The sequence below is a fragment of the Humulus lupulus genome, chromosome 3 (genome assembly GCF_963169125.1).
Source record: "Humulus lupulus chromosome 3, drHumLupu1.1, whole genome shotgun sequence".
Classification (NCBI taxonomy): Eukaryota; Viridiplantae; Streptophyta; class Magnoliopsida; order Rosales; family Cannabaceae; genus Humulus; species Humulus lupulus.
This window is the reverse complement of record NC_084795.1, coordinates 29,627,403-29,642,423: the sequence shown is the minus strand read 5'-3', so window position 1 is coordinate 29,642,423 and position 15,021 is coordinate 29,627,403. Positions and strand designations below refer to the sequence as shown.

At 36.0% G+C, this 15,021-nt stretch overlaps 1 protein-coding gene across 1 annotated transcript; it reads right to left on the bottom strand.

Annotated features, from left to right (window-relative positions):
• Window positions 1-5,654: 5,654 nt before the first annotated feature.
• Window positions 5,655-7,280, bottom strand: LOC133822434 (uncharacterized). Its single transcript, XM_062254775.1, has one exon. It carries the CDS (start codon window positions 7,063-7,065, stop codon window positions 5,752-5,754), a length of 1,314 nt encoding a protein of 437 aa, XP_062110759.1. The 5' UTR covers window positions 7,066-7,280; the 3' UTR covers window positions 5,655-5,751.
• Between the last annotated feature and the right edge of the window lie 7,741 nt (window positions 7,281-15,021).

Below are 15,021 nucleotides of genomic sequence, written 5' to 3'. Positions count from 1 at the left end.
CACCTAACCTGTTTAAGCTAGTGAAAGGTTCACTTATCTGTTAAGCCCCGGTGACCCTATCGTCACATGGCTAAAGGGAGTTGTACCCACCTTAGTGACTTTTGCGACTGTCATTTACATGTTTTGGACTGAAAGTCCTGAATGATTATTACGATCATTGTTAATATTATATCATGCTATATTGCGTTTTCTTGCTGGGTCTTGGATCATGGGTGCTATGTGGTGTAGGTAAATGGAAAGAAAAGCTCACCCAGCCTTGAGTGGAGAGCTTAGGTGGTGATATGTACATATGCGGCCGCTTGACCACCACGGCCAATGAGTTCTAAGAGGAACTAGGGGGTTTATCCTATTTTTGCCTCTTAGGTCGGCGGGTTTGTAAATTTGAAACAGTAATGACCATTTTTAGTTGTAAATAACTTGTAAAAGTTTTTGATGGGCCTATGAACAGTTTTATATTTAATAAAATAGGGAAATCTACAAAAATGCACTAAAAGTTAAAAAAAATATGAAAAATACGATATATTACAAAAATACGGAATTTTTGGATAAAAACACGGAGTGACAAAAGTGTAAATACGGAGCGGCTTTTAAATCTTAAATAAAAGCGGTAAAATACAATTTTTTGTGATCAACGTTTACAAACTTGTAAATATCTGTTACGTGTTTGTAAATAATATTTACAAAATTAGTTTTAGAATTGTATTATTTTGTACATAAAACTTACGAACAAAATCGTAACTAATTTTTTTATTTTTGTAACAATAGTTTACAAATCTAGTTTCATAACTAGGAAATATATTTTTGTAACGAACATTTACAAAAATAATTTATAGTTAAGAAATCGTAACCAAAATTTACATAAAAATATTATAATTTTCCATATGTTACAATATTGTACCAAAAAATTACAGTAAACATTAAATTTATATTATACAACTTAAAAATATAAATTTAAGATATTCATTATTTATAAAACACTTTATTATATATATATATTTATGTAAAAATACAGTTAGAGGGTAGTGAATTACAATAATTTTATATACAAGTTTTACATTTTTGTAACAACAGTTTGCAAAACTAATTTCACAATCAAGATGTTTATTTTGTAACTAACATTTACATAAATATTTATAAATTTATTTAACATGATTGTTATAAAAATTTACAAAATTAATTTTTAACTTTAAAATATATTTTTACAACAAAGCTTAAACTTTGACTAGATTAAGATTTTAGTTTAACATTGAGTGTTGATCCCTCTTACTACTATTAATATATGTTACAAAAATTGATGAATATATATATATAATAAAATTGAAAGATCATTTATATCAATTTAAATAAAAACTGGACTGTAAATAAATTAAATATAAAAAGTAATATTAAGGGAGAGAAAAAAAAAGTGAAAAATGACATATTTAATTAGAAATTTTATGTATGATACTAAGATAATAAAATAAAAAAAGTAGAAGATAGTTGATATTATTATTATTAGCACACTAAAAGTATGTATGAATTAATTACGGGAGAAAAAGACAAAAAATAAAACTAAAGTACAGATAATAGAAAGAAAAGAATAAAATATTATCATATATATATATAAATAAATATTCATTTTTCAGTTTAAAAGATGCGTGTCTAATATTTATAATTGTATAAATATATATATATGTAAACATCCATTTATATATATATATATATAATATTAGTTTGAGGAAAGGTGAAGTGATGCATAATTGTGTAGGTGTGTTAGCAAGTAAGCGTGTTAGCCTGAAAGTTAATACCATAAATTTGTAATTATTTTATATAACCGTATATTTAGATTTTTTTGTTCAAACACCGTGCATTTTGTAATTAACCCAATAAAATATATCATTTCCTTTTGATTGGTTTTCCACATTAACCTGTTAATAACACTTAGAAGCACGTTTTTAACCAAAGGACTCGGGTAGCGAGTCAAATTTTCGGTTCACCGTAATTGTTCTGGGGTAACCAGGGCGTTACACTAATGGTCCTCCAAGCTCTTCGCTTCCAAAACTCAAGCAAGCCACACATAAACCCAAGGGATAATGTAACGCCCCATGTCACTTTGGTTGCTTCCTGGAACGACGACTGGCCCTACAAACCAACACGAGTCTTTCCAGCGAGCTTTGTCCTCACTCGAACGCTTCTTGGGAAAACTTCCCAGGAGGTCACCCATCATTAGATTACTCCAGATCAAGCAGGCTTAACTTTGGAGTTCTCAAGTGATGGGCTACCGAAAAGAAGATGCATCTTGTTGGCATAGGTAGTACTCATCAATCCATTTAAGCTATCTTCAACTTTGTAGTCCCATACCTACATAGTCTTAGAATCATCACACTTAACCTTCCCTAGGCAGTGTGAGATTGCATAGCTTTACCTGGTCTTTCCCCTTACAGATCACAGGATACTGACTGTCACAATCACCCACCTTTAGGGGTTCGACGTCCCCGTCGGCCACACTTCCGGCTGGGTCAAGGCTTTGATACCAACTGTAATGCCCCGACTATTTCTAAGACCTCAGACCATTAAACTACTATGATATAACTACTAATTTGAAATACATACGTATGAAATAACATAACTTTATTTAAAACCAAAAATATTGTACCAAATACAAAATATGGTATGGGATCCCATTGTTATAAAACATAAACATTAAATCATTTTTTTAAAATACTAAGTGCGGAAATACATAAAAACATAAAACAAAAGACTTAAAAACAACGTCATCCTCGATCTTCTAGTAGTCCATTCAATCTATTCATCCTCAACATACATGCCAAGCTGCCACGAATCTTTCCTGCTTTCCATGCTCATTTTCTTGCACCATCTAAAAAGAAAGGAATGAGCCTAATGCCCAACAAGAAAAATCTACTAAAAACATATATGTCATAAATCATAAAACATAAGACTATATCATAAAGCATATACTATAAAACATATGACTATAAAAACGTATATCATATAGGGCTACAATATTAATGGCCATTAACTCATTAACGTGGTATGTGATAAACTATCTAGGTCCTCAGTCTACTAATCGAGGTAGGTTAGATCACAACTATAGTATATGATAACCCATCTAGGTCATCCGTCTACTAATCGAGATAGGGTAAATCATAACTCTAAACCACGAAAATGATAAAAATTCTTGGGGCTTGCTATCTAAGCAAGTCATATGCCCAAGGACTACAACATATATCATATCATAGCATAAAACATATCATAACATAAATATGTAAACACACATAATGTAACCTATTTTCCTTAACAAAAACCGGGATATGGAGACAAGAACGGGATTGGAACACTTCTAAAACCAACAGTAAAAACTATGAGTTTTCTAAAGAAAAAGGAGATGAAAAAGAGAACTAAACCATCAAAGTGGAAACTCACCGAAAACCTTAAGTTTCAAAGAACTTAAACACCTAACCAAGAATCATGACAAAGAGTTAGGATCTGAATGAAAAAGAAAACTAAAGAACCATGAAGAACTGTACTTAAGGATAAGAATACCTTGGAAGAACTATGACTTTGATCTACACCTCGATACCAAAATAACACTATATCTTACTTCTCAAGTGTTTAGAAAAGCTTAGATTGGAAAAACTTTTAATCCAAAACCCAAGTGTTTATCTCTATAGAAATCTTAGCAGCTTGGAGGCTCTAAACAATGCTTGAATGATGAGTGAAATGGCTGAGTACTAGGTCTTATTTATAGAGTTCAAGGAGTGAAACTAACCCCTTTTAAGATGAATAAAAAAATTAATATAAAATGAAAAATATTTGAATTTTTGTTCAACAGATGCCTAGAACTCGGTCAAAATCGTTCAAGAGCAAGTCCAAGTGGTTAAGGGTTGTATCTAGCTCAGTTCTACAAATATTTTAAAAATGGCTCCAGGAGCCGATATATCACCATCCCTAGGCGATATATCGCCCATACCTATGCCCCGAGCCTTCGTGCTTTCGTTCGTGCAAAGTCGACGTGTTTTTCGTATCTCCCATAGGCGATATATCGGCCCTTATAGCTGCGATATATCGGCATACGTTGATATATCAAACACGTATTTGCACTTTTTCAGCATATTTTGAATTGATTAAATAGCTTTGACTGAGTAAAACGTGATCCTAACAGCTGCTGAAAGGTTCTAGAGCTTCTAGATCTTTCTTTTAATTAAACTATTCCTCAAAAATACTTAATTCCTTAATAAACATGCTTGTGACAAGTGTCACGCTCTTATTGATTCTATCTAAACCTTAAGTTATAATAAACAATATTTCTAGGACCAACAATATTAATCAAATCTTATATTATAATTAATATTTACAACTATAGGTTAAACTTATAAAATCCATAACTGTTGCTATGAGTTTCCAATTAAGTCCCGGCTTGAACCAAAATCCATGGAAACTAACATACTACAAGTTACTACTAGCTACTACTACTACTATCTAGCTAAGTAAAATTTCGAGATACTACAGATAAAGAGAGTAACGAGAGAGAGAGAAAAATAGTTGCCTTATGTTTCCTCTTTTATTTGCCTAATTCTGAAGGCTTTTAGTGACTAAGTCCATCCATGGGCATGAAAAGACTAAAATGCCCCTTGCCTAATTCCTTAACTCTTTAATGCCCTCAAGGGCAAAAATCGACTTTTACCACTATTTCCCACTAACCTCAATTAAACACCTCATAATTTCCCAATTAATTCCAATATACCCAAGCAATCACCAAATAACTTCTCATTATCCAATAAATCCCAATAATGTACTAAATTACCAAAATACCTCTAGACTCACCCTGAATTGGATATTTGACCCCATTGTGACTAAACCGCTAACTTGCTCACTAGGATCGTCTCATGCCGAGTAACCCAAATATATACACACAATAATTCGGTCTAAATCACAAAATACATATATTTACAAATATACCCTTCTAATAGTAACCGACTCACATACATATTTAATACACTTAAACATGCAAACATATTCATGCCATAATATAACTCACATAATTCACATAATAATATATATATATCACATAAATACATAATTAATCTAATTATTAACCCGATAAGTAAAATATGGTGGAGTGATGACATAGAATTAGAATACGAGATTTTAATTCATATCCTAATTCCCTTACAAAAACAATATAATAAGCAACTTTTCTCCTTTGGGGACAGAGTGTCCATTTCAATTTACAACTCAACATCATTTGTATACCCAATCCAATTAAACAGGTTAAATAATAATAATCAAATAAAATTGTTAAATATCATTTTATAAAATAATATTACTATAAATCTACTAACGAAATAATATTACTATAAATCTACTAGCGACAAATATGTGGAAAAATCCTAATATTTTTTTAATAATGAAATTAGTTGAGTTGAACAGGGTTTTTTTTTTGGCATGATTGAGTTTAACAGGTTGAATAATAATAATAATAATTTTTAAAATCTCATTTTATAAAATAATATTATTTCAATAAAAATAATGGAAAAACTACTTATTTATTAACTATTTTAAGAGACATAACTGAGATTATAAAGCATTATTATTAGCCGAAATAATGTATACTCTTCAACATGTAATAAATTGGTGGAAAATTGTGAATCACATTTTCAAAAAAAGAAATTCTTCACATTTATTAAAATCAAAATTGACATATCATCTTCAACAACTAAACAAACACAAATGAAGATATATTTTATTTGACTATCTGTTACAATCAGCACCACTAATACAAGCACGCCTCATCTTCTTCTTCCTCAGCTTATCGCATATGAAAGCTCTCTCCAACTGCTCAACTCTGTGCGTCAGAGAGCTAAGCAATCTCGTCTGAACTTCATTTCTCTGGTACAGATCAGCCATCAAACCCATCATTTTCTCATTCTCCTCCATCATCTTCTCCAGAAGCTCCTTACTGCTCTTCTTCTTAATCTTATTCTCTTCGTTTTTATCAGCTTCAGCAAACTCCATTGCTGCATATTCTTCTTCTTCTTCTTCGTTATTGTCCACTCCAGTTTCCTCCTCCATATCTTCTTCGACTGGACTTTTATCATCGATTGACGACCCAGACTCACTCATCGTATCATTACTACAATTAGTTTCACTGTCTTTCTTCTCTTCTATCTTCACTTCAGCTTCCTCTAGAGATTCGCCATTACCTTCCTCGGCTATGCTTGGATTAATCACTGGCTCGGCGACAGATTCGCCACTACCTTCTTCAGCTGTGCTCTTATTAACCACTGGCTCAGCGACAGATTCGCCACTACCTTCCTCAGCTGTGCTCCGATTAATCACTGGCTCAGCGAGATTCTGCAGCTCCGAATCGCAACCTTCTTCTTCAATTTCAGGTGCTTGGCCTTCTTTTTCAAGCAATAGATCTTGTTCGATTTCGGAGGAATTCGTACCATCGGCAGACGATTCTGGACTCATATCAGCCACAGCAGATTCAGGTTCCAAGTCTGGTGTATGATCGACGTCTTTGTCATCATCATCAACATCGGCATCATCACCAAGAGATTCACATTCACCAGTTTCTTTGGTCTCGAGAACTTGTTCATCACCACCAGCACCAGTGACGATTGCGTCTATCCTCTCCTGCAATTTGATTGCCTTTTTAATCACAGTCTTTCGGCAATCCCTAACCCCTGAATCCACCCCTTTCACAGAGTCTAACCTAAACAGCAAGCTCATCAGAGACTCATTCAACCTCAACCGCTCCTTGCTGTCTTTCCTGATCAACTCCATCGTCTCTTTCCGAGACATTCTCTTCTCGATCTCATCGACCTCGCCTTTGATCGCAGCAATTTTCTTCAAGCTCCTTCTAACCAAGAACCCGCGGAACACCTTCTGGACTCTCAATGCCGAATCGGATCTGCTCCGTTCCGACCGGACGAAATGGACAGGAATCGAAACTACATTCGGAGACGGCTTCGATGAGGACGGAATCTCTCTAACGCCAGGCGAATAGCGGGGACGTGGCTTGAAGTTGCTCCAATGGTTTCTGAAGAAGGGACTTTCCATTATCGAATGTGAACAGAGAGCAAAAGTAGATATTTTTTTCTGTGTGTGGATAAGTGTTCGGGTAAAGAATGAATGGGATTGATAATATATTTATAAGAAACGAAGATCGAGATTGTTCGAGAAGTGAAAGGAGAGAAAATTCCAGAAGTTTCTGGTGAGATAGTTTCATGCTATTCAGGCAAGTTCTAGAAAACTGTAGATACTTTCCCGCGGCTTAAATGAATCCGTAGCCCGCCATTGATTTTTTTTTTAGGATAAACAAGAATTGGTTTAAGATTTAAAGATAATTTTGAAAATATAAAAAATATTAAATACGTGAGATTTATTTATTTTTTAAATAAATAAAAATATTGGTCATTTATTTTTAAAATTTAAAAAAAATAAATTTACATGATTTTATTTTATTTTTTTACATTTTTTATCTATTTTTAAAAGATTTATATCACTAGAGGCCCTTAATTTTTTTAAAAAAACTATTACTTAGGCTCTCAAATTTTTTCCCCAAACTTGTTATATATGTATCATATATGTATTTTAGTTGGAAAATTATTTATAGAATGTGTAGCATAAAATGATTTATGACCCAGCAAAAAATAATTTATAATCTCAGTTAATTTTTTTTATAATTAACACTCATAAATCAATTTTTATTACGCATTTTGTAAAATATTTTCTAACTTAAATAATTTATGTGATACACATTTAATAAGTTTGAGATTTTCTAACTTAAATAATTTATGTGATACACATTTAGTAAGTTTGGAGACCTAAGTAATACATTTTAGAAAAATTAAGGACCACTACTAATACAAACCCAATTTTAAAAAACAACTAATTAATAAAAAAATCTCAAATTAAATTTTAAACAATATTTTAAAATTTTGATAAAAAAAAATCAATATTTTTAAATTATTATTTCTAAAATATAAGCAAACTCCCGTATTTATTTGGGGATATTTGTGGCAAAGCCCATTTTATTTTGCAAATGTTACACATATGATCCTAATAAAAAAAATTACGACAATAATACCTTGTGTTACTATTTTGTTGCAAACATATCCTTTTAACTGTTAAATACCAGCTAGACTAGTTAAGTGTCAACTAAGACACACTAGCAACATTCTGTTAAGCCATGTTTAAATAATTTAAGAAAAAATAAATTTAAAATATTCAAAAACAAATAAAAGAACGTCTGATTTTAAACTAAATTTTAAACTAAATTTTAAAATAAAATAAACACTCTCCCTCTCGTCTCCCCAAACCCCTATTTGGGCTTCACGTCTTCCTTACTCGCAAGTGGTCAATGCACATGGTTGTCAATGGTGTTCTTCGTCATTCACTGGAGGTCATCGGAGGTGTCAGACGACGGAGGCGACGGATCTTCGATCTTCATCTCTGACGAGCTTGCGGCTAGCCTCTTCGACATAGAACCATGCCCAACCCCCACTGAGGCCCCTCTAGCTCTGAGGACGACACTCCAGCTTCGACGAAGGAGCACACCCAACCCCGACAGAGGACCACGCCCAGATTTGGTCCTTATCAATTGCTACAGGACAAAAAATGGAGGTTGGACTTTTTTTATGTATGAATTTGGGAAAGAATATGGTGTTTTGGACTGTGAATCGAAAAAAGATGGTGTTGTGTGAAATCTAGGTTTCAGTCAAGCTTGGTGGAGCAGCCATGGAGAAAGATAATACCATTTATAGGTTGCAATCAAGCCAATAATTCTACTTCTTCAATATAGTTCGAATGTTCTTAGTAAATGATTTTAATGAAAATCAATTTGTTTTGGCTTTTGATTTTGAACTATGAGTAGGATATTGAACAGATTTTGGTTTTTTATCTTCATTTGTGATGTTATAGATTTTTTTTGTTTTTTTGTTTGTACGTGTTTATCAAAATATGAACCGAAGAACATTAAACTCAAATTTTTAATTTTCAGTTTTGTTTAATTAAGTTTTTTTTTTAATAAATTAAAATCTTTAATAATTAATTAGGTTTTAAAATGTCTGTATAAAATAATTAATTAAATTTTACACTATATGTCCTATATCATACTTAATTTTTTTAAAATGACAACATAACTTACTCTCCCAAACATATGCCATTTCTAATTTTTTAGACAAAAACACCTCTAGCATTAAACACTCTCATCCCAGCCGAACTCTCTCATTTCTCTCTTAGTAGAATTTTCTCTCAACCTCTCAGACCCCTCACATTCTCACCATCTCTCTCAGGCGAAGCTTGATCTCTCGCCACAGCCGCCGTCGCCACCTTCTTCTCCATCGCCGGCAATGGTAAGACAGTTTTTGTGGTTTTTAAAAAAAAAATTGAATTGTAATGTATAAAATTGATGAAATGGGTTTGATTTTTAATCTTTATTTTGAAAAAATGTAGCTTAAAATAGGTTTGATTCTATGTGCATCATTTTGGAAGATTATGTTTAAATTCTGCAAAAAATTTGTGGGTCGATGTTCATTTGATGCCATTTCGATACTTCATCGATGGTAATTCGATGACATACAGTGCATGTGCAGATTTTTAAATTATTGAATAGTAGTTCATCGATGCGCAATCGATGCTCCATTGATAGTATTTCGATGGACCAGTAAATGAATGTGATAGTCCATCGATGCGCAATCGATGGTATATCGATGTCATTTTGATGCTTGCATGGTTTTCATTTTTTTTGTATAAAATCGATGAGATTTCGATGATATGTCGATGCTGACTTCGATGCAATTTCGATTATAGTTCGATGGTATTTCGATGCTTTCATGGTTTTAGTTATATTTTGGTAAATCTATATATTTCGATGCTATGTCGATGTCATTTCGATGGTTGTTCGAGCACATTAATTTGATGGTGATGCATCGATGATTATTCGATGCTATGTCGATGCAATGTCAATGGATTTTATATGTTATCTACTCGAAAGATATTCGATGCTCCATCGATGCTATTTCGATGGTGTATCGATTCCATTTCGATGGCACATCGATAGTTTGTTTGTTTATTTGTAAAATCAGTTTCGATGGTATATCGATGCTGATTCGAGGGTGGCTTGGTCAGTTGTATATCGATGGCATTTCGATGGTATATCGATGGCATTTTGATGGTATATCGATGGCATTTCGATGGTATATCGATGACATTTCGATGGTATATCGATGGCATTTCGATGGAATTCGATGGTATATCGATAGCATTTCGATGGAACATCGATGACAACAACAGGCTAAGTATTTTTTGTAAATTCAACAAATTCTCTTTTTTTTTGAATATTTTGCAGATGCCACCCAAACGTATCCCACCGCTTGAGATTCCTATAGAGGATCATTATGTCAGTCGTATGACCTATAGGGGTTCCAGGAGGTTAACAAAATTGAAGAAAATGTTTGAGGAGCATGGATTGTTGGGGAGGGTGAATGAGTCTGTTTTTGGACTATTCTTCACAGCCCTTGCCTTTTCGTTCTCTGGGGCATTGGTGCACACACTACTTTTGCGGAAGGTCAAGTCTCTGCGTGGCGATGAGGTGCACTTCTTGATGGGCCCAAACTTATGTAAGTTTGGGGTGCACGTGTAATGCCCCGGAATCTCTAATGCGGTTTAATGGCTGGATTAGTAGGCCAGGAGGGCCATAACTGTTTAATTATGACATTAAATGAATATATGCATGTTTATGTGAATTATATTATAATATGATGTTATATGCATGCATGTGGGTCCACATTTGATTATTAGGGTGTTTTAGTAATTTGGCCCGTTGAGGGCATATTTGTGTATTTTGGTGCATATTGTGATTTGTGAATGAGATCCCATTATTATGAAGATATATTCGAGCTATTCGGCATGAGACGGTCTTATATTCTGAATTAGCGGTTTGTCATAATGGGGTTTTTTATTGGGATATTGAGTAATGAGGATGTTGTTTGATGATAAATTGGGAGTTATTGAGATCAGGAGGAAATTCTGGGAGTTTTGACTATAATGTTCCCGAGAGTGTTTTTGGGGTCCCGAACACTAGGTTTTATTTGAGGTTACTTAAGCTTGAAGTAGCTTGTCAGGTAGAACCGTACATTAGAAAACCTCTTTTTCTTTCTCGTTAGTTCATTTTACAGTTCGAGGCATTATCGAAGAAATTTTGAGTTCTAGAAGTCGAAATCAAGCGAGGATCAAGGCATAACGATCCTAGGAAAGATTAGAAGCTTCTTGACTGAAGGATTTGACGAGAAACAACCCAATCAAAGGTAATCTAAGCTTTAAGTTTTGAGTTTTTAGAGTTTCTAAGCTTCGAATTGGTTTTTGTGAATCGATGAGTTTTTGGTTCGTTTGAGCCTCGGGATTTGATGGTTTTGGATCATTGGGAAGTTTGGGAACTTTGATTTTTGGATTTGGAAGTGTTTAGGTATGTTTTTGGAGGGATTTAAAAGAGGAAAAATGAGGTTTTTGGCTGGGCTCGTGGTAGGGCCACGACTCTGTTCTAGGGCGCCGCGGCCTAGGCTCGATGAAGGAGGTGGCTTGTTGTCTGAGCAATTAGGGCCGCGGCGCAAGGAGGAGCGATGCGACGCTAGGAACATGCAGAGGTGGGTTTGGCTTCTTTTTGGGGGCAGGCTGCGGCACAAGGCTGGTGTAGGGCCGCAGCGCTTAAGGGCATTTTTGGCCAAAATTGTGTTTTAATTATGGGAACTCAAACCTTAGGCCTCGTGATCGTTCCTACTACCCGGTTTAATAGGATTCGATGTCCCGGAGGCTAGGTCTTGGTCTGGGAACCTTTTGATTATTCATTTTGTTGATGGGATCCCATATTTGGTTATGACTAGGTGACCGCTAAAGGATTAAAGTCAGATCGTTCTCAAGGGTCATTCTTTTATTCATTCTCGCTCGAATCAGAGGTAAGAAAACTGCACCCTGTGTATGTGACATGCACGATTGTTGTTGAGGCATGTTGGTTGATGAATGTGGACATTAATTGCATATTAAATGCTTAGCAGAGTTTGCTTACTTGTGTATGGCACTGATTAGTCAGGGACGGCACTGGTGGCATATTACTGACCTGAGAGTCAGAAACGGCATAAGCGTCCTGAGCGCAGAGCCGATTAAAGATTAGATCTAATCAATATCAGCGTTGAATGCCTCTAGGGACATTAATGCTGGACCGACCCTAAGGTCGATGGAACTTATAAGCGCTTGACTAGTCTAAGACTAGATACTCAGAGCCAGGGCCTAAGGCCTAGGTGACTGCTTATCACATGGCTAGGGAGCGGAATCCCATGGTTATGACTCTATGGTCATGAGGAAGGTTATGTTGGTGATTAGTCATCATGCACCTATCCTGTTTAAGCTAGTGAAAGGTTCACTTATTTGTAGACCCCCAGTGACCCTATCGTCACATGGCTAGAGGGAACGGAACCCACCTTAATGACTCTTGCGACTGTCACTCATTTGTTTTGGACTGAAAGTCCTGAATAATTATTATAATCATTGTTGATATTATATTCATGATATATTGTGTTTTCTTGTTGGGCATTGGCTCATGGGTGCTATGTGGTGCAGGTAAAGGGAAAGAAAAACCCACCCAACCTTGAGTGGAGAGCTTAGGTGGTAATGTGTACATATGCGCCCGCTTGACCACCACGACCAAGAAGTTCTCAGAGGAACTAGGGGTTTACCCTATTTTTGCCGCTTAGGTCAGCGGGATTGTAAATTTGAAACAGTAATTACCATTTTGAGTTATGAATAACTTGTAAATATTTTTAATGGGCCCATGAACAGTTTTATGTATTAAATAAAATATATCATTTCTTTTTTATTGGCTTTCCACTTTATCCTGTCAATAACACTTAGAAGCACGTTTTTAACCAAAGGACTCGGGTAGCGAGTTAAATTTCCGGTTCACCATTCACCGTAACTGTTCTGGGGTAACCAGGGCGTTACAACTTGGTATCAAAGCGTGCCAAGGTTAGGGTTCCTGTAGACTGGCTGGGCATGTACACACATCACTGAAGTCAAGCTCGACTCATGGTTTGGTAACTATTTATGTAGTTATATGTATAACTGCTTAAATATAGTATATATGCTTTACCTGTATGCATGAGACACCATGTTAAACCTGTGCCCTGAAATATTATATCCTCAGCAATTGCGTGCTAATTAGTACTGAGATATCTGGAACATACTTATTAGTATTGTTGTTTGTGAACTATTATGTGATACATGCTAAGTGCTAAATGCTAAAAACATGTATCTGCTTGTATAATTGTATGACTGTAGAATATGATAATTGTCTGCTTGTTCTTGGACAGTAAGGCGGCAAGAGGTTTAGTTATTACTACCTGACTGGCCGTATTGATCATTATTTCAACAAGGTATCAGTAATAAGAATGAATCCAGCGCAGACCGATATGTCAGCTGGCCAGAGTGATCGAGGCCAGAATAATAACAATCAGGGTCAAGAAAATTACCAAGGACAGGTTCCACAGCCAGCTCCTATAAATTGGCAGCAAATAATCAGTGATCTGCAGGCAACAATGTTGAGACAGAGGGAAGAACTTCGTCTCCTGAGACAACAACAAGCACCTGCAGTGGCCAGTGTATCAGAGGCACCTCCTGTGTCGGTGCCAGCAGCAGAGCAGCTGCCTGAGGTTGGAAATAAATGGGAGCCTCTCTATGAAAGGTTTAAGAAGCAACAACCTCCAATTTTTTAGGGCAGTGCAGATCCTGCCAAGGCAGAGCAATGGATGAGTATGATTACCACCATCCTAGATTTTATGAGGGTGACTGGTAATGAGAGGGTGGCCTGCGCCACTTATATGTTTCGGGAGGATGCCCGAATCTGGTGGGAGGTTATTACCCAGACCAGAAATGTTAATGCCCTGAGTTGAGAAGAGTTTCAGACTCTGTTCAACGAAAAATACTACAATGATGCCATCAAGGCAGCAAAAGCTGAGGAGTTCATTAGGCTACTTCAAGGAGGTTTGTTAGTCACTGAGTATGCCTTAAAGTTTGATCATTTGGCGAAATTTGCCATGGAGCTGGTGCCCACTGATGGGACCAGAAAAGAGAGATTTCTTCAGGGGCTACAGCCCAGATTAGCCCGTGATGTACGTATTACCACTGTGGCTGGGGTTACTACCTATGCACAGGTGGTTGAGAAGGCACTCACAGCTGAGAGTGCAGAGAACAAGATCTGGCGAGACAGTGCTGCCAAAAAGGAGTTCAGGAGGACAGGTCCTCCATTTGTGGGTTCAAGTAGGGGTGGAGGCCCCAGTGATCAGAAGAGGAAGGTTCCTGACACCTTCCCAGTTCTATGTCCTGATAGGCGACCTCGTGGTATTTCAATGGGTCGTCCAGGTGGTAGTGAAGCCTGGAAGTCTTATCCTGAATGCCCTAGATGCAAGAGGCATCATTTGGGAGAGTGTAGGGCAAGAGCCTGCTTCTCATGTGGAGCAGTGGGTCATCTTAAGAAGGATTTCCCTAAGGCAAGAAAAGAAGAACCTAGAAAAGCGGACAGCTTAGCCCCAGCTCGAGTGTTCGCATTGACTCAAGCAGAAGCTGAGGCTTCACCCTCAGTTGTTATAGGTCATCTTCTTAGTGCTGGAACCCCTTATAATGTATTGATTGATTCTGGTGCTACACACTCTTTTGTTGCTAATAGTATTATTGATAGACTGTGTAGACCTTCTGATTTTTATGCTGTGGGGTTTGGAACTTTGTTACCCACTGGAGAGTTAGTGGTATCCAGGAGATGGGTCAGATCTTTGCCAGTGATAGTGGAAGGCAGAGAGTTGTCAGTGGATTTGATAGAGTTGGTTATGACTGACTTCGATATGATATTGGGTATGGATTGGTTGGCAAAGTATGGGGCAACCATTGACTACAGAAGGAAGATGGTGTAACTCCCTGGACAGTCAGGACCGCTACACTGTGTACTTGTAAAGGTGCAGGACTTGCTAA